The 19,153-nt window shown below is 52.9% G+C and overlaps 1 protein-coding gene across 12 annotated transcripts in view; it reads left to right on the top strand.

Annotated features, from left to right (window-relative positions):
* AGPAT4 (1-acylglycerol-3-phosphate O-acyltransferase 4) overlaps positions 1-19,153 on the top strand; it is a 108,190-nt gene that overhangs the window by 70,232 nt on the left and 18,805 nt on the right. For all 12 annotated transcript variants that reach the window (XR_010381198.1, XR_010381197.1, XM_064486491.1 and 9 more), the window contains exon 3: positions 13,548-13,717. Coding sequence is in view for 10 of the 12 variants with exons in the window: in XM_064486491.1 (XP_064342561.1) it covers positions 13,548-13,717 (170 nt within the window). In the remaining 2 variants the exon portion in view is untranslated. The remainder of the gene's footprint in view (positions 1-13,547; positions 13,718-19,153) is intronic.

The raw sequence follows: 19,153 nt of genomic DNA on the forward strand, positions 1-19,153 counted from the left end.
AGGTGAGAGAAGACATTAAATGGATGAAAATTTAGAGTATTGATCTTAAAGGTAGATTTTAAACTTTGCTTTAAATGTCGCTAAAGAGATTAGTAATTTAGTAAATCAGTGATTTCTTGACGTTATTTTTAAAAATTAAAAAAAAAAAAAAAGTGTTTCAGTGGCCCCAGGGACTCTGCCATCGGGTTTTTGACATGACCTGGATCTTCAAAAAATGTTCTCTTGGCTGCAGTTCATGCTATCACCAGGTTGTGAAATGACAAATACTGGTTGATATCTGTGCAAGCCCTATTCTTCTTAGATAGAGGACAGGATGAAACCCTCCCCGAGAGACTGTGTGGTCCCAAACCGAACTGCCCCAAGCCGAGCTGAACATGCCTCTAACCGGAGAGTGAGAAAGCAGGAGACTGAGGGGAGGAAAGGGACTGCCGGTCACGGCTGCTGCCTGCAGTTCTTTTGCAAACAGCAGTCAAACATTAGTCTTATTATTCAGTGTGCGTGACAGTTTTGTGAGTGGCATTTTCCTTTTGCACAGACAAAACTGCAGGCCAGGGAGGTTAAGTGGCATGCCCATGTCACAGAGCAGGCTAATGACGGAGCGGGAACTCAGATCAGGTCTGTCTGCCAGCAGAGTGCCGAGGACACAGTGTCCCCGCAGGGGGACTTAGAAGAGAGACATGTTACTTCTAACGGAGGTTGTGGGGGAGAAGCGTCCCGGACATGAGCTCACTGGAGCTGAAACTTGGAAGACGGATAAGATCTGGACAGCCTATGGACAGGAAGGGCCTCTCCGGCCGAGGGCAGGTACAGGGAGTTCTAGGTAGTTGCAGAAATAGCATGTAGTTCAACTTGACCTTGACTCAAGGTACGTGGAAGAGAGAGGGTGGGCCCCACAGGAGGGCCAGATGAGGCGTCTCACCTCCTCAGTGGATGGTGAGGACCCGTGAGGGTGGTGACGAGGTGAAGCTGGTGTCGGGCACAGACTGGATGAGAGGAGCAGGTGACACTGGAGGCAGAGAAACCAGAGAGAAGGTCATCAAGGGATGACGAGGGCAACCCTGAAGATGGAAAGGGGTGATGGCGCGAGACGCGGAGGAGGCAGGACAGGACCGGGGTAACGGGCAGTGCCTGGCAGAGGGGGCTAGTGGTGTGGGTGGGAGACCCGGGAGTTTGCTGTAAATGAAAATTCTTGGCAACGTGTGACACGGCTGTTTGCAGGGGGCTCTCAGCCGTACCTGGGAGGTGGACGGAGTCCCAGAGGCCGGTTGTACCTTGAAGAGTTACCACATTCCAGAGTCTGACCCCTGTGTTTGAGCCTAGGACATTTGCTCCATAATTTTTTAAATCAGGTTCTGATGAACTCATGTTCAGCAATCTTATGAAACACTTTTGTCTAAAAATTAGAATGTAATTAATAGCCTATTTCTCAGGGGAGAAAATAAGATGGAGTGAATGCTCATATTTGCTGATCAACACATTTTCGCCCCGAAGGCTGATCTACACGTGAGTTCAGATCACCTTGTGGAGGTGGACGCGTACTTCTGCGTTGGGCGGATGCGGGGCTTGGCCTGCCCAGGGCCCGAGCTCTCGGCGAGGGAGGCGTGTCGGACGGGCCTCGCCCCCGGAGGTGAGCATGGCCTTTCCTCCCGAAGGACCGGCGCGCCTTCCGGCTGATTCGTTCTCTGTACAACGTGCCCTTTTCTCTAACTGGAGCCGGTGTCTGAGCCTGGCCTGGAGACCCCGTGTTGTCTCTCAGGTGGTCCTTGCCTTGGGGCTTATTTTTACCATTTTACTTTAAGAAAACCGTCTTGTTCCCTATTCCCAGCTTTCTTTACTGGAAACTCAGAGTTGAGCTTGTGCCCCCAACACAAGATACGCACCCCTGGCCTCAGAGGGGTAACTTCCACTCAAGGATGTAGGGAAAGGCCTTCCCTCTTCAAGTGGGACATTCAGACCTGAGCTTAACAAGGGCGTGACATCCTTGCACACGTGAGAAGGGAAACACCACTGGATACGCCCATGGCCTTTGTACTTCTGGGCTTCAAGAAATCCTTCTTTCCTTAAAACAACTTCGCAAGTAATCCTGGGAGGACCATTCTGCCTGGGACCTTATGGGGAAGGGGGGTAGCAGACATCTAAGCTTCCAGGAACTTCCGGGAGTTGGAATACCACCACATTTCAGTCACCGCCGAAGAGTGCAAATGAGTCCGGAAGCATCTCCCTGCCCCCTCGGGGTACAAGGCTCAGACAAGACCAGCTCAGAAGGCGGGAGCATGGCAGAATCTGGGGCCCGGGGTCACTTTCCAAAGGAGGGGCATTGGACCTGTGTCTTGAGGGGCACTGGGATTTGGACCAGATAAACAGGAGCAGTGTTGATGTGTGGAAGGTTGGAGGGAGGAGAGGGGTGGGGGTCCCTTGCTATGGAGGGTCTGCTGTCACCCTTTGCGATGTGTTGATAAATTCCCACGTCACATGGATGTTACTGATCTCAGAATCTGGCAGCTTACACCTCCGCCGTCTCTCCCGGACGATGCCCAGACCTGGCAGAGAACGTGCTTAGCAAGTCCTTGCTCCTTTGATTAAGGTCAGAGACATCGCCCAAAGGCAGTGACTGTTAAGGAGAGGTCACCTGGCTTTTCTTCACCGCAGTCGGGCACTGACATCTGAGCCTCACCACAGCCTGCGTGGTGGGCGCTGTGGCCCCCTCAGACGTCAGGACGTTGAGGCCGGCGGAGATGCTGTCCCCAAGGTCACTGTGGGAGAAGGGCTGGGCTCGGGGTCCAGCCCGGCAGCCTGAGTCGTCTGTGGCTTGGACCAAGGCCCGGGAGCTTTGCCTGGTGACGGTGGGGACAGTGGAACAGTGCAGGCTTTTGAGAATATCTTGCCACTCCACACAGTGAGCAGAGGAGAGCAGAGAATGAACACTTTCACACTCCGGGACTTGAGACCTTTTAACTGCTTAACAGAGTGGCACTGAAATGTAAAGCACTCTTAAATTGATACCGTAATCTTCCTTTTCTCAGAAATTAACAAACCCAGAAATCCCCGTGCGGACTTGGTCCACGTTTGACACATGGATGTGTTGTCAAGGTTCTGTCCTTGTCTCTCCCATGCAGAGAACTGGCAGCGAGGGCCGGGGGCAGGACTGGGCATCTGGGCACCGCCCGCGACCCGGGACCTAACTCTTCTGCGTAACAGGGAACTTGCTTCCTTCCACTTTTTTGTTATGAGGCATTTAAACACGTGTAAGAGTAAAGAGAACAGCACAAGGATTCTCCGTATTCACAGCATCTGGATTTAAATACCTGAAGTATTTGGTCCTACTGGCAGTTATTGAGTTACCATTAATTGATCGATTGCTGAAAATTTATAAAGTGAATCCCGGACACTTGTATGCCCCAAATTACCACGAAGTGTGTTTTATAGAGAATAAGCGTACCTTAAAAACACAACCACAGGATTGTTATTACAACTGTCAAAGTTAGACCTTTTTTTCAGCATCATTTATTACTGTCTATATTCAGATTTCTCCAATTGTTTCCAAACCTTTTTTTAAACACATTTGGGTGTTTAAATTCAGATTAAAATAGGGTCCAGACATTGCATTTGGTTGTTATGTCTTTTAAGTCTGTGTTAACTTAGAACAGCACCTCCCCTGCACCTATTGCCCCCCCACCCCATAGAGTGTCCCACCTCTGGGCAGGTGTGAGTGCTCACTGGAGCGGAGTTTAACCTGCTTCTCCCTCCTGGACCCTACGCTAGAACTCAGACATCAGTGCTGGGTGGATCCAGGTTCGGACTGGTCCACAAGAATGATTCATGGTGCTGCTGCTGCTTAGCCTCACAGTGGGTGGTGTGCCTCTGACAAGAAACATGGGGAAGTGGATTTTAGGGAAGAAACTGTGGGTGCCAACAGTGCTTGCTACTCCCGAGCTATGACTGCCTCCAGGCCCAGTGACGTCCGGTTTCTCATCCTGCCAAGTCCCCTGCCCAGCAGCTCTCACTGGTGATGAGTGAGTGGGAAAGAGTTTTGAGGAGAATGATGGGCAGGCTTTGGGAGAGAAGTAGAGGTGGCTGCAGAGACGGGGAGTGGGGAGAGGGTCGAGGTGAGCAGTGACAGGGGGGGCAGTCAGAGGCCGGGGCAGAGCGAGGCCAGGGCAGATAGAACCACCACCGTTACGACTCCTGAGCCTGGATGTGGGTCCCCACGCTAGGCTCGCGTGGCCCAACCCAAGCCTGGTTCCTCCACCACCTGCCCCTCCCTCCCAGGGCTTCCCCGCTCGCCTGCAGCACGCCCACCCCCAGCCGTTCAGGGCAACATCTTAGAACCCTACCTCAGCCTTCTCTCCTACCACGTTCAGCCCAGCAGCCAGTCCTGCCATCACCCCGAGCCCGACCCCTCTTCCACGGGATGCCTCCCAGCTCATGGGCCCCTCCCGTGGCTGATCGCGGTCGCCCACTCCCTGTAGCTGGCCTCCGCCTGGCCTGCTGACTTGGTTCCCTCCACAGCAGCCACGCCGCTCCCAGTGAGCCCCCAGTCCTCGATGGCACGGCACGGGAAGTACACCCGTGAGCAAGGTGAGCCTCGTGTCTGAGAAAGTTCCCTGCTAGCAGGTCATGTCTCGGTTAACACAGCAGCTTCGCGCTACACTTCCGAGACTTCTGGAAGGCCTTCTCGGGGCCGACTGCGGCCGGGCAATCCCCATCCTCCCCGACCCTGTCCGCAGCCCTTCCCCTTCCTTTCGCTCTCACGGCACTCACAGCCGCCCATCCACCGCGTTCTGCGTCGACGTGCTGTTTGCTTCTTTGCTGCCTGTCTCCCCCGGCTAGCGTTTGTTCGCGCCCTGCCGTGTCCAGGCGCCGGCACCAGGGCTGGGCATCGCGTGGTCCTTGTGCCAGTATTCGCTCACTGGGTGAACGAGGGCACTGACCTGCTCAGGACTGGGTGGGCAGGTGGCACGGGCCTCAGGGCTCAGTGGTTTCTGTGCTGCTTTCTTGGAAGGGAGTTTCGAGAAGCCACAGTGTCGGGGCACCTGAGTCGGGGGTGGGGGGCAGATTCAAGGCCCTTCCTTCCTCTCTGCTCCCACCTGAAGGTTTTGACTGAGGCCGGGAAGCACGGAACGTCAACATGCAAAAGACAGTCTACTTCTTGATGTTTTGCCTGTTCATAAAAGTCTGCCCCATACTTGAAGCAGAGCGGTGAGTGCACTCGGTGGAAAGCTGCTTTTCCGCGCCTAACACCGCTCGCTCCACGCTCAGCCTGTGAACGCCTGCAGCGTTCGCACCGCCTGCTCTCAGTCCAGCGGGCCTCAGCACCGGGTGCCAGTCCCCTCCCCGCCGCTGCAGGATGCGCGTGGGGGAGGCGCAGCGCGTCACGCCTTTCAGGCAGGTGCTGTCACGGCCTCACCGCCCTGACCTGCTGTCCCATGGCTGCGGGAGGAAGGTCATAGCGTGGCAGTGTTAGCACTTTAAGATTTGAGCTCCAAGAACATAGCAGGTCAAGACCATTCCTTCCGTGCCCCATGAAGGGCACAGCCTGCATAGAGCCGGCACCTCCCCAGAGCGGGGAGGACGTGATGGAGGTGCTGCGTGGTCCAGGGCAGTCGGCTTTGCGTGTTGCCAGCTCGTGGCAGATCAGTGCATCAGAGGTGTCCCGCAGGGCTTCCCGGACTTCCCTTCACTCTGCGGAGCCTTGGCGGACGTTGTTTTTCTGATCGTCCCATGACGTGCTGGTAGCACACATGTACCTGCGTCTGTTTATGGGCTTCTTGCCTCAGCATCATTCAGTGACCCGGGCACCTAAGTGGGGAAAGCAGGTGCTTGGACGACTGGGAGGTGGGCTGAAATGCTGCGGGTACAGCTGGGCTCCTAGTTTGGTGTCATGGAAAGAAAGTACTGAAATCTGGTTATGGCAAAAAGGCACATGCTGGTGAATTAACTAGAAATAAATAAAGCAAACAAACAAACACGTGCCCAAATGCACGGAGCACAGGCAGTGGCCGGAAGTTAGGAAGATCCGTGTCCAGGTGGCCTCAGACCTGAGGTTTCATGGAAATAGGATGTGCATTAAGCCTGGAAGGATGGGGAGGGCGTGATGGGGAAGACAGAGGTCAGCCAAGGGATAGAAGTGGTGAGCAGGGTCTGAGGGGCGTAGCTGGGTCAGGAGGACCCTGACTTCAACTGAGTTTGGGGCTGGTGATGGGGCTGTGAGTGGGAGGGCAGCACGGGGCGGCCCCACTGTGGACCCTAGAGGTGGATGCAGAACAGTCAGTGGCTGGTCTTGGATCAGAAATCCCCGGTTCTGCATCAGGTGCTGTCACGTGGAAGTGTGTTTATTTATTACACTCCATCCCTTTTTAAGCACCTCCATGAGCTCGCTGGGGCCTGGGGCCGGGAGGCCAGCGGGAGTGAGGCTGGCCCCAAACCTTCCTGACTATTCCGCTCCCATTAACTGTTCAAGCTCTTGTTTTTATTCCAACTTTTGACCACGGCCAGACCCCAAGAGCAGGAAACGAAGGCCAGCATGGGGCACATTCCACCGCAGGGGGTGCGGGAGGGGGTGGTCCCTCGTCCAAGCCCAGAAACTTCTCAGCTTTGTTTTTTTACATTTTGGAAGCTGTTGAGGATGGGAGGTTTCATTTTTGACCTAAATTATTATCAGTTAAATTATAAAAACTATTATAAGTACATTATTATATATATGTGGTTTATAGATTACATGTAATTACACATGTGATTATATAATTATTAAAATTAGATAAAGTTAATTATAAAACTACCATTTGCTATGCCATCTCCCCCATCTCTCTGATGCGGGAGATTCTGGCCTTTGACATATGTTTGAACAATGAACCCTGATCAACAGTCTGGATTTCAAGGTCTTTTCTGCAGGAACCTTGCCTCCCTGTCTTATTAGAATTCTCGGCATGTCTCCAGAAAGGGCAGCAGAGAGGAGAGAAATGTCATTCATGGCAGGTACAAGCAGGACCCTGGAGGTTTTGGGGAAGGAGAGGGCCTAACACCTCCATCCGCCAGGGCTGCGGAAGGATTCAGTGGGGGGTTCGGAGGATCGTTGGGGTTCTAGGGCCCATGTGGACGCAGGGGGTCCAGCCCAGAAGGAGCCCAGTCTTACAGCTGCTCAGCATCTGGACTGAGATGACCAGAGAAACGTCAGGGCTGAGGCCAGGGAGGTTTGGGGGTGCCGGCAGGGGCTGCCTGGACACTCGCCGCTGTGCTCAGTCCTCTCCTGGCTCTTGTCTCAGTCCCTTCATGGTCCCCTGTCCTCACTGCCGTCCTACCCTTGCTGGTGGTGGTACGCAGGAGAAGGAGGGCGCTGGCTGTGGCAGTGAGCGCTAAAGGCTTTAATCACTTTTACATTTAAACTTCCCAGCAGCCTTTGAGCTGGGCATCTTCTTCATCCTACAGGGAAGGGCTGCCCGAGGTCAAAGTTGTGATCCTTCGACTCCGACCTTCCTCTGAGCCCCTTCCCGCCTAAATGCTCTTTCTCTCCCCTCCCCTGTGTAATCTTGGCTTCTAGTGTCGTCGTGGCCTCTCTAAATCTCCCTGGGTTCAGGGCCCAGCACACCTGCTTCCTAGCACTGGGAGCTGGACCGGCTGCCTGGCCTCAGTGTTTCCAGGTCCTCGGCTGTAAAATGGGGACAATGACGTGGGAGCTGACTTACTGAATGTTAGTTGTTATCATTTTCCTCCTCTGCAAACATGAACCAGTGCCTCTAACTTCCCTTTTGTCCATCTACTCTTTTTCCCTGTCTGGGGTCGAGCACGACAGCGATAGAACAGAAACAAGCCTGCCCTTCAGGTCACGTGCCCTCACAGCCCACTGGGTTTGGGCCTCCCACCAGTCAGCCCCTGAAATCTGAGGCAGCAGTTGGAAGTTTACAGCAAAGGTCACTTCCTGTGCCCCCGCCCCTGCCTGACAGCCCCCCAGGGCCCTGCTGGCTCCGTCCACCCCTGTGATGAGAATGGGGTGAATAGGGTGTCCCTGGCTCCTTTGAGGCCCTGGAGTTAATGTGTGGGTTGCAGCTGCAGGGGGCAGAGGGAAAATGGTATTAGGTACCAGTTCTCCTGGGGAGCGGGGGGGGTGATGAGAGGAGTTGGTTTCGGTGATGAGGTGGTGAGGTCCTGGGGACCCAGGTGGAACCTGTGGGACCCAACGTCCTCCCTCTTGAAACAGGATTTCACATCCGGGACGGGGCAGCCCCTCCCTTGTCTCCTGTGTCCCTGCATCTCCTCCAGCTTCTGCTTCGAACAAATGCTGATGTTCCCAGTTAGATTTATTCTGCGGATGGGGGTGGGGGGCCCACAGAACAGCAGCCTCAGGGCCCTGCTCTGGGGGTATCAGGAGCCCCTGCCTCTTCCGCCTTCCATTTTGATTTGACGCATTGTTTTAATGGCTAGGTTTTACTTTTCAATTAACTACTCAGCTCTGGGCTCCAGTGCTCATTAGATAAAAAGCCTGAGTTTTTCTGGTTGCAGAATGTGCGTTGCTTTAGACACACAACAAGAAGGAAATGCTCTGGGGGCCCAGACCTCGCCTCCACCCCGTGTGCTCGCCCTGGCGGTGTTCACCATTGGCTGCTGGCATCATGGTGCCGGCTGATGGGACCGGGATCTGAAACTCTCGACAAGTGATGTCCCCTGAATAAACAGCCTTCTCGCAGGCCCCCTTTGTCCCCTCACCTGCCCAGGGTTTCTGGCCTGGATCACTGGCTCAGCCGCCCTGGGTAACATCTCAGTTAAACTGGAGCTTCCAGGGACTGTGTCCTTTGGAAGGAAAGAGCAGTACCATTTCCATGGAGGGAGAGGGGCTGAGCAATTCCATCATCTGTCATCACCCTGAGCAGATGGTGGGAGTGGGCAGGACAGACGGAAACGTGTCGGTGTGACAGACCTCACGGATGCCCTGGCTTTCGACATGTGATGGTCCAGAGTGCATCTCACCTGAATAACAGATGCCCCCCACCCCAGCCCCGTAAGGCAGATGCTGGTCAGTAGGAAAGGTGGGGCTGTCTGGCCATCTCTGGGAAGCTGTTGAGAGAAGGCCTGAGACAGGTCCTGACCCAGGTCCTGACCCACAGCATTGACACAACCACACAGGAGGGTAAATGAAGCCTCAGGTCATGGAGATAGTTGTAAGCTACGTGCCAATATTTATACAGGAGCGTCCAGTAGAACATCAGCCAGTAAGTCACTCAACTAAAACTTTCCGAGTACCTTCCATGTGTTGGATATTGGGGCAAGGATATGGGAGACACAAAGATGAATGAGACGTGGGTGCTGCCTGGTCACAAAGTAATTGATGAATTACTCCAGCCTCTAGGAGCTGGTGTTGAAGGACACACTCTGTCCTAGCCTTCAAGGAGCTTGCAGTGTTAGTCCAGGCAGCAGCAAAGAGACCGTCTCCCACCCTGTTGATTCAAGCATGGATCGGTAGGATCCTTTTGGAAGATGATTTGGAAACATACATAGAATTTAAAGTATGCATACTCTTCAATCCATAATTCGCTTTTTGGTTTACCAATGTTGGAGAAATAGTGTCACAATTTTTTTTTAAAACATGTGTTTTCAAGGATGTTTACTACAGTATTTGTAACAGTAAAAAAAAAATTGGGAGTTCAAGATTTGCAGATACCAATATACATAAAATAGATAAACAGGTTCATCCTGTGTAGCACAGGGAAGTATATTCAATATCTTGTAGTAACTTAGGATGAAAAAGAATATGAAAACAAATACGTGTATGTTCCTAAATGACCTGAAGCATGGTGCTGTACACCGGAAACTGGTGCAGCATAGTAAACTGAGTGTACTTCAATTAAAAATAAATAAATAAATAATAAAACCAGCCGAACAAACAAAAAAAACAACGGGAAAAATGCTAATTGTTGGCAGAATGGCTGAGTAAGTCACGGTATATCCGGGGCAGGAGCTGCCGTGCAGCTGGTTACCCTTCATGAAATCGTCATTCTGCCTCTTTTTAACCAAAAATATGGCAATTCCATATATCGAACCAAGAATGAGAGACATCCTTGGGCTTTTGTTTTGTTGTCTCTAAAATGGGGACAATAATCATGTCTCCCAGTCTCACAGGGTTAACGTGAGGATTTGGTGCAATGCCGCGTGGCCTTGGACCAGTGCCCAGCACACGGCCAGAGCCTGGTAAATATTTGCTGATACCTCTATGTATCTGTATTAACGTGGAAAGAGCCCAAAATACACCAATTGGAGAAAATAACTATATGTATGTGTTTACAAGGGTTCATAAAGTATGAACTCATTTGTGGGGGGAAAACGTGTGAGTGTGCATGTGTGTGCATGTGGTTGTGTGTGAGAGTCTGTGTAAACACACAGGACTAGAATGTCACCCTCTGAGCTGTTCCTAGTGGTGAATCCTGGAGGAAGGAGTGGGATTGGGGGTGGGGAGGTAGGGGGTGCCCCTCGGGGTCAAGCAGAGTTGCTGGCAGGCAGACACACACCTATAAAGGGAGCAGCCCCTCATCCTCCATGTGAGCTGGTCCAGCCAGCTCAGGGGGGCTGTTGTCTCTGCGGCCCATGCCAGAGTTGAAGTCCCAGAGCCAGCAGTCAGGAAGGGGTGATGGATGTAGGCAGTCAGGACCCACAAGCCCGATCTGCAGCTCCCCAGAGGACAGACTGAAACCCATGTGGGTTCCTAATGCACCTGGATGGTGTGGGGGCCTGCAGAAGCTGGGCCCCCCAGGAGCAGGCATAGCCAGACCAAGCACCAGAGGAGCTGGAGGGGGCGGAGACGGAGGAGCAGTTGCAGGCCCGGCTGCTGCTTCGCACGGAGGAGGTGAATCAGCACATCAGCCACAGGGCGCGTAAGCGGAGTGGTACTGCCTCCCCTCCACCTGCCGGACCTCCTCCTTGTGGCCCCTTGCCTGCAAGCAAACAAGAAGGGGGATTCTGATGGACATGCTGCAAAGCCATCGAGGGGATTGACACATTTTCTTCTATAGACTTCTGGATTGTTTGAATCCTTTTACATTGTGACTCTACAAATGTACTTCTTGTGAATTAAAAAACAAAAAAGCCCTGAAACCCTTTGGTGGAAAAAAAAAAAAGGAAAGAAAACTCTTCTACCCAGTGAGATTTCGTCTTCAGTTGTGTAGCTGACAGCCTGTGGAGACGGGTGAGAAACCCACTGTCAGCGCCTAGTCCTGCCACCACCACCTCTCACTGCGCCGCTGCAGGTCCGTCCCCACCCCCAGGCTGGCCTCCCTGCTTCTGACCTGTTCCCACTTCAGCCCAGTGATCTTTTCAAAATGCAGATCAGGTGCTGCTGTGTGCCTCTTTAAAAATGCCCCAGTGACTTCTCACTGCCTCTGTTATGAAATCATAAATCTTAGCTGCTTACTAATCTGGTGCAGAAGACACTGTCACACTCTGTCTGCCTCGTCTCTCTCTCCGTCCCTTCCCTCACCACAGAGCCTTGCGTGCTATCAAATTCCCGTGCGTACAGCAGTAATGAGAAGCAGTAATGAGAGTTCGCTGACCCCCTGCTACGTGCAACATCCCTGCGTAGCCTGATGTGGTGCCCACAATATCCCTAGACTCTTTATCCCTGTCTTTATTTACAGACAAGGGTGCTGAAACTTAAGGGACATTGAGAAACAGGCAAAAAGTCTCATGACCAGTGAGTGGCACCCCAGGACTGGAGTGTGGCTGTGTCTGGCCCCCAAATCCATGAGCACCGTATTCAGCAGGGTCCATCCTGTGAACAGCCTCTGCTCTCCTGGTCACGCCACCTCGTGAGTGGGCGACCATCTGTTCCTCGGAGCAGCAGGCTCCAGGAGGGGACCCAGGAGCAGCCGTGTGTTTGCCACTACACCTCCAGTCCCTCCCATCACGTGTGCACATGTCAGGTCACCACATGGTGGGCGGAAGTGCACCGAGAGCCATGTAGTAGGTGTTTGTGAATGACAGCGGCGAGCGCAGGGAACTGCTCAGCTTCACCTCCTGACTCTACGCAGCTCTGCTTTGGGCTTCTCGGGCTCCGCAGCCAGAATCAACTAGGCTGGTCCTGCCCACCTACCTCTTAGGAGAAATCAGCGCAGCAAAGAAGCATTTTTCTTTCCAATGATAACTTTCTCCCACGGACAGGGCTGCCCTGCCAGGGCCCAGGAGGTGCCACTCCCCTCCCTAAACAGTTACCTTTGCTCCCTGGCCACCACTTCTAGGTCCCACCAGCATTGCTGCCTGGGGGACAGCTGCCTGGGGGCTCGGCATTTTCTCGACTCCTACGAATAAGCAGACTCTTTCATTGTCAAGTAAGGGGTGTGTTTTGGTTTGTTTCCAGCGATGCTGGTGGATGCGGAAGGCTGGATCTGTGGGGAGTTCAGCACGTGCTCTGCCCGGAGCCCTTGCTGTGTGGTGTGCCCTTCACTTCTCACAAACCCCGACGAGGCAGCCCCTTCAGAGATTAGGACCCTGAGGTGCCTTGCCGTTCAGCCGTCCGAAGTCCTACAGTGCTTAGAAACGCGACTGTAATGCCTCTTAGAAAGTTCTGGCACCCCAGTTCATGAGCACAGTCTCCAGCCTCGAGGAGAGAGCTTACCAAGGGCAGCCACTCAGGCCCTTCCAACACGAACACTTGGGACCACGCCTACTGGGCTGTGTGTGTGTGTGTGTGTGCGTGTGTGTGTCTGTGTGCGTGCAGGGGGCAGGTGATGCATGTGTCCTCTGCCTCGTGTGCACCCCACTAAGTGGTGATAAAAAAGGGGGTCTGGCCTTGGCAGAGGGCTCACCCATCCACCAGCTGAACATGCTTAGCTTTAAAATTCCATTTCAGTGCTTCTCTCCGGCTGGAGTTCTAATCTAATCAGCTGTTTTCCTGGACAATTTCTACTGTACAGGCTTGTCCCGAAGCCACCAGTTTGGGAATTGGTGACCCGGATTACTGGCATCACGGAAGACTAAAGACGAGTTGGTCATTGTTGCCTGAAAAGGACTTTTCTATTTTTCCAGGCTCCTACAAGAACGTTTTAAGTTTCCCGGAGGCCCGCAGGGTGGGCCCACATTTTCCCCTCCTCCAAGTGCTGGTGTTTCGCCCCAGGGCTCCCTCATTCCTGGTGCATCCACGTGTGTGAAAGGGAGAGAAAAATGGGGTGCTTAGTGTCCTTTGATGGAGTTTATAAGTGCCCCAATGAGTCATGTCCCCGGAGGCTGAGAATTCTATACAGAGCCACGCGCTGCCTCTCAGCGCTCTGTAAACACACGGGCTTGAATGCTCGAAGGATTCAGGCCTTCTGATTTATTTCTCCCTGAAGTACTTAATCAAGGAATGCAAATCATTTGCCTTCTTCAAGCTTTTCCATTTTCCTTCTGCTTTGAAATCCTTTCAAGGACTGGGGTCTGGGCCAAAAGTGACCCGGAACTTGATGCCTCGAAGTTGCTTTTTGCCCCAGCCAGGAGGGCTGAGCCTTGTGGCCGCCCGGCCTGGCGGACCAGACCCTGGCCACCGAGGGTCCGTGGAATGAACTTGTGTCTGTCGCTGTGGTTGTTTGCAGAGCTGGTGTTGCTGCTGGAGTGGTGGTCGGGCACGGAGTGCGTCATCTACACAGACCCCCAGGCTTACCCTAAGTACGGGAAGGAGAACGCCATCGTTGTTCTGAACCACAAGTTTGAGATCGACTTTCTCTGTGGTTGGAGCCTGGCCGAACGCTTCGGGGTCTTAGGGGTAAGTCGGACGCGCGTGGACTGCCTCATGCATCTCTCTGGTTCAACACCATAAGTTGCCTTTTCGCTCTCGGACCTTCAGAATTTCTAGAAGCATTTGCAGACTTGTTGAAATGTTCTTAACCAACTGCTTTTCCTTCTTGCTCGGACTCAAGATGAACATCTGCTTAAAGCCAGGATAATATTTATTCAGCCATTACGATGTGCTGGGCATTTTATGTACAATTGGTTTATTTAATCCTTACAGAAACATTTGGGAGCCAGGAATATACACCTGCCCTCTTTTAAAAGCTATGTTTCCATGCCCTGCTCAGAATCACACAGCTTTTAAGTAGATTTGGATTTGAACTCGTCCAGCCTGCTGCCTCTTTGTAGTCTTAAATCTCTGTGCTCTGCTGCTTCGCGGGCTCACGGGCAGAATTAGCCTCTGAGTGTTCACCTTCATAGGTCCAAATGCCTTAGTGAGAGAGACAGACGTGCAGAATTCAGAATAAATATGAAGCCCCAGTTAGCGTGACCTCTCGTGCCCCATTGTGACCGAGTCTCCCCAGTGGGCTTTTGTCAAGTTTACCATGTTGAGGGGGCTGATGGTTGAGCCAGTAGCAAGTGCCCGGACACTTGGGCGCAGGTATCCCAACGGGAGTCACACTGCGCTGGCCCGGGCTGGGGAAGGCGGAGACCACCCCCACCTCAACTTGGGGATCCTGCTTTGCACTCAGAACAGCCCCCTGTGTGTGCATCACACTTATTTTTGGTGGCCCATGTAGACAAAAGTCATAGTGTGTAGAAGGTATAAGTTTGCAGACCGTGGAGAGCAGCTTGGACAAGAGTGTGGGGGCAGACGCCCTGTGCAGGGGGTGACTCAGTGTGTCCAGTCCCAGGTGTACCTATGAGGTCTGGGAGTCGCAGCTGAACTGTGGGTCCTGTTGGTCACCGCCTGGGGAGGACCCTCGGCCAAGAGGGACTACGTAGCCTTGGGGTGCATTTTGTATTTGCCTTTTTTAAACTTTTTTTTTTTTTTAACTTGGACCAAAAGGAGAGAGAAGGAAGCATGCTTAGAAACACATTCCAATAATGTCTTTAGGACAAATGATCGTTGTTACGCAGTTAAACTGCCAAAAGGCAACTAAGGTCTTTAGCAGCTTTTCCAGAGATGGGAACTGTGTTAAATCACTGTTGCTACCGTAAGACGTCTAGAAAACTGGATTGTCTGGGGGCGGACATGCTGACAAGGTTTCTAGGAATGGACAGGCCCTCCTGCCAACAGTTTTCTCCTCTGTCTTCCTACCTCCTCTTCCAGTACTGACATGATGCCTGTGCGAGCACCTGTGTGTGTGTTCAAATATATTTTAAGGAACAAAACCAAAAATTCTAGGGTCTACCTTTCTGTGTTGTAGAGGCCTTGGGCAGCGATCTTAGCCTCACTTCTGGGGCTTTGTTCCCTCTGAGAGGCGAGAAAAGTCTCATCATCCGATCCCCATGGTGGGCACGGATGGTGGGTGATCCGATCCTCCCTCTGCTGCAGGAGAAAGGGTACGCGGGGTCCTTGCGTGCTGACCAGAGCGCACGCTGCTGCCTTCGGGCTCGGCTTCCTGGATCACCGGCTCTTCAGCTGTAGCGTGGGGGCGGCCGCTGATTTTCTGGGCCTCGCGGGTGGCTCGGGCGTGCTCGTGCTCAGAATGTGGAAGCACGTGTGACCTGGCAGGAGCCTGGGGTACAGCGGCAAGTCCGGTGGACTGAGAGGCACTTTCCAAACCCTGCGGTCCCCCTGGTGGCTTGGCAACCACGAGCCCCTTCTCTGTGCCTTTTAGCGTATTTGTGCTGTTTCTGACCCACGGGATATCGTGACTATTTTTTTAAATAAACTGCCAGAGCCTCAGTTTGGGTCAATCACTTGCCCCACAATGAGAACCAGTGAGTCTGATCACCGACTTGCTGCTCTTTCCTCCTGGACAGAGTTGTGGGGGGAGCTGTCGGGGAGCCTTTTGTCGGAAACAACCAGGGCGCCTGCAGGAGGGGCCGGGCTCGTGGTCTGTGTGGGGCTCGTCCCGAGGAGTGAAAACCCTCAAGACCTTTATCGAGTCAGGGACGGAGCAGCTGGACTAACGAAGCAGAGGCACAAACACAGATGCTCGGGGAAACGCACAGACGTCCAGAGCCAGCAGCCACGGGGAGGGGACCCAGGAATGGAAGGCGGGCCTGGGACTGGAGAGGGATCCAGGGCTGAGAGGGGGAGGCTTTTGTGGGGTGATGACTATCTCAGCACCCTTTTGCATTTTACTAGCAGAGGCCCTGAGATCCTGGTCACTTTACGTCTAAGAGCGTGAATGCACCGATGCGCGGAAAGTGACTAGGCAGAGTGGCTGCCCTGCCAACAGCACAGGGGCGGGTCATCTCCAGCCCTGACTTCCTAAATGATGACCACGTTCATTGGACCTCACTTCTTACTCTCAAAACCCAAACAACTAACGTTGTGTGTAAGGGGCGTGAGCCTTGCCCTTTGGTCTGGAGGCTGTTCAGGGAGAAGTTCAGGGAGATTTAGGAACTCCACCCAGCTGGGAGTGGGCAGGTCCCCAGACCTTAGCCAGGATGATGCATCTCCCTTTCTCACTGAAGTCTGAGTTGCCCTACCACGGGGGCCGTCAGAATGTCTGGATTCTTGCAGAAGTGCTCCCTGGAGCCCCCACGTCCCTGCCAGAAGTGGAGGGAGGTGGGGAGGGGGCAGCGGGTAACCATGTCTCCCTACCCCCACCCCAACCCCCCGCCCCAGCACTGGGGAAACAGTCGGGGCTGTGACTGTGGCTGCCTGTACAAATTCTCATGAAACCACATGCTGGCGGAGGCTCCAGGAGAGGAGGAAGGAGGGTGTCAGTGACCTTGTGAGTAACCTGGTGTGTGGGGGGTGGCCCAGCTCAGGTGGGAGCACCAGACTGTGTCCTCCGGGGTGGGGAGCGGTGTTCTCCCTACACAGCAGGAGCAGCTTACCATCCACGTGTGTCTCCTGGAGCAGCTGGGGTCCGCCTGGAGGGCGTGACGCTGGATGAGATGCCTGGCCCCTTTCCAAAGTGGCCCATTCATTCCTGCCACCCTTGAAAGGGACAAAACAGCCTCTTGTTACATGAAATGTTCAGCAGTACCTTTTGTCTTCATTGACCTTCAAAAAAAAACTCACATGATTTATGTCTTTCTTTAAGTAACACATTGGTGTTGAGAGCCTTCTGGAGTCTGAGGAGGTTACTTTTAGAGAAAGGATACAAGGAAGGTTCTTTTCCGGGCATTTTTTTCGTCTTTGCTCGTAACAGCCCAAGAGGAAGCGAGTTAAAATTGAAGCAAGTGAAATTTGCAGAAATTCTTTTTTTTTTTTTGACATTTTATTTCAACTTTTTGGAGGGGGTAATTAGATTCATTTATCTAATGTACTTGTTTCTTAACGGAGGTGCTGGGGAGCTGAGCCCAGCACCTCATGCTTGCTAAGCACGTGCCCTACCACTGAGCTGCGTATACCCTCCCCCCCGAGAAATTCTTGAGGATAGGATTATTAAATGTGAAATCGCATTTGAGGAGAAAGTGATGGGATTCATTTAAAAAGGAAAAAAGGAGGGGATTTCAATCTTTTATAAGCTTTTGCCTCATGTGGTCGTCGGGGGCCTGTTCTCAAGGCCCTGGTTTCCTTGGAGCTGGCGCTGCCTGGCCCGGGCCAGGTGCCAAGGGCTCTGGTGATGGTCTTTGAGGCTCCTCTGTCAGGGGGCCCCTGGAGAGTCCCCGGAGGTCCAGGGGAGGAGCTGGGGCCCCGATGAAGGTGAGAGGTACAGAGGCGACTCTGAGCATTTGGGGCAGCTCTGTTTGCAACCCTGTGGGGCAGGATTTTGGTATTTTAACAGCTGGTATGATAACATTTTGATGCTGCCGGCACACTGACTGCTGCCCCAGGGACAGAAATTCCCCAGAAGCTGATGAATGACACTGGGCTGAGGCCTTTGAAGAGCGGAGATGGATTTAGGAGATGAGAGATACAGGGGAAGGAATCATTATGAGGTGAAAGACAGAGGTGCCTGAAGGGAGATTGTGAGTGACGTGATCACTCAGTGAAGATGCAGCCAGTTCCGTGGCCCTGGGCTCTGCAGACCGATTCTTTCCCGTTTGGCCTCGGCCAATCATCAGCCCGTCCACACAGCCTCTCTCACCAGCTGCCCCCTCAATGTCACTGGGGTGATTTTGGACTTACTTACTAACCCAAATCAGAAAGAAGATGTCATAAAACCCAAGAAAATCATTTGGAGCTGAAACAAGAACTAAACTCAAACTGTCAATGTTCCGATTTAATTTCTCCAGGACACTGCTGGTCAGTAACACTACACATGGTTCTTTCTGTGCAAGACCCCAAAACCAACATTTCTTAAAGTTTGCTTACAAAAGAAGCACCTTTCTAACTCAGTCTTCTGAAGGAAGAACGCCAGTGCCGATTTGTTGAGAAAAGCTACACGAACGTTATTTACTATAAACCTCCGTCAGTTGTCACGTTCCCCAAAACTGTAGCTTTCCTGTGCTTTGTCTTCAGACATGTAAAACTAAGCAAAAAAGCGGGTGCCCTGGAAGATGAATCTGTGCCGTTTGTGCTCAGGTGTCCAGAACAGGTATTCGTTTTCCCTCAACTTACCCCAGAATGGTTCTCTGACGAAGATGGCAGGAGACAGATGTGGAGACAAAAACCACCACATGTGGACCTGCAGCCTCCCGGCTCCTGTATTTCCCAGCTCTGTGATCTTATCCGACTTTTCTGAACCTGGGTTAACCTTTCTCATTTCATGCTGTTTGAGGGTTTAATGAATTTAAGTAAAATACTCCGTCAAGTGCCCAAGACAAAGTAGGCGTGCGATAATACCAGTTCCTTGGACCCTCATTCGTTTCCCTTCATTGAACGTTTTCTTGTGAAAAGTAGGGTAAGGTGTGGAGAGTGGAGGTGAGATGGAATGTTCTCTGAGTGGGATTTACCCACCTTTTCTGGTGTCAGATCGCGTGCAGCTGAAATCTCCCACCTCCTTTATGAAATACAGGTAGGGTGGCCTCCGCCTTCATCCTGGTTTCTTCACACGGACCTGCCAGGCTCTCTTTGGCTCCAGAGAGATTAGACGTTTCTACATGTGGAGCTGTGTTGCTTTCCTTCCCAGCAGCTGCACCTGCAGCCGGGGTCTTGTCAGCCCTGTGCGGGTGGGTTCCAGCACCCTAGGTCTGGGGGAGACTCGTCTGCCCCTCCCCATGCTCCCCCCATTCATCGGTTAACAGTTAATCCACAGCCTTGTCCACCTTCCTCTCCAGGCACCGGCGGGGCACTGGGAGCGGGAGGGGCTGCAGGTGTTTGCCTCTGAGTGTCCACCAGTTGGGCCAAGCAGGCTGGGATCTGGCCTGACCCAGATAAGGACCCCGGGAGGGTGGGGAC

The sequence above is a fragment of the Camelus dromedarius genome, chromosome 6, assembly GCF_036321535.1.
Source record: "Camelus dromedarius isolate mCamDro1 chromosome 6, mCamDro1.pat, whole genome shotgun sequence".
Taxonomy (NCBI): domain Eukaryota; kingdom Metazoa; phylum Chordata; class Mammalia; order Artiodactyla; family Camelidae; genus Camelus; species Camelus dromedarius.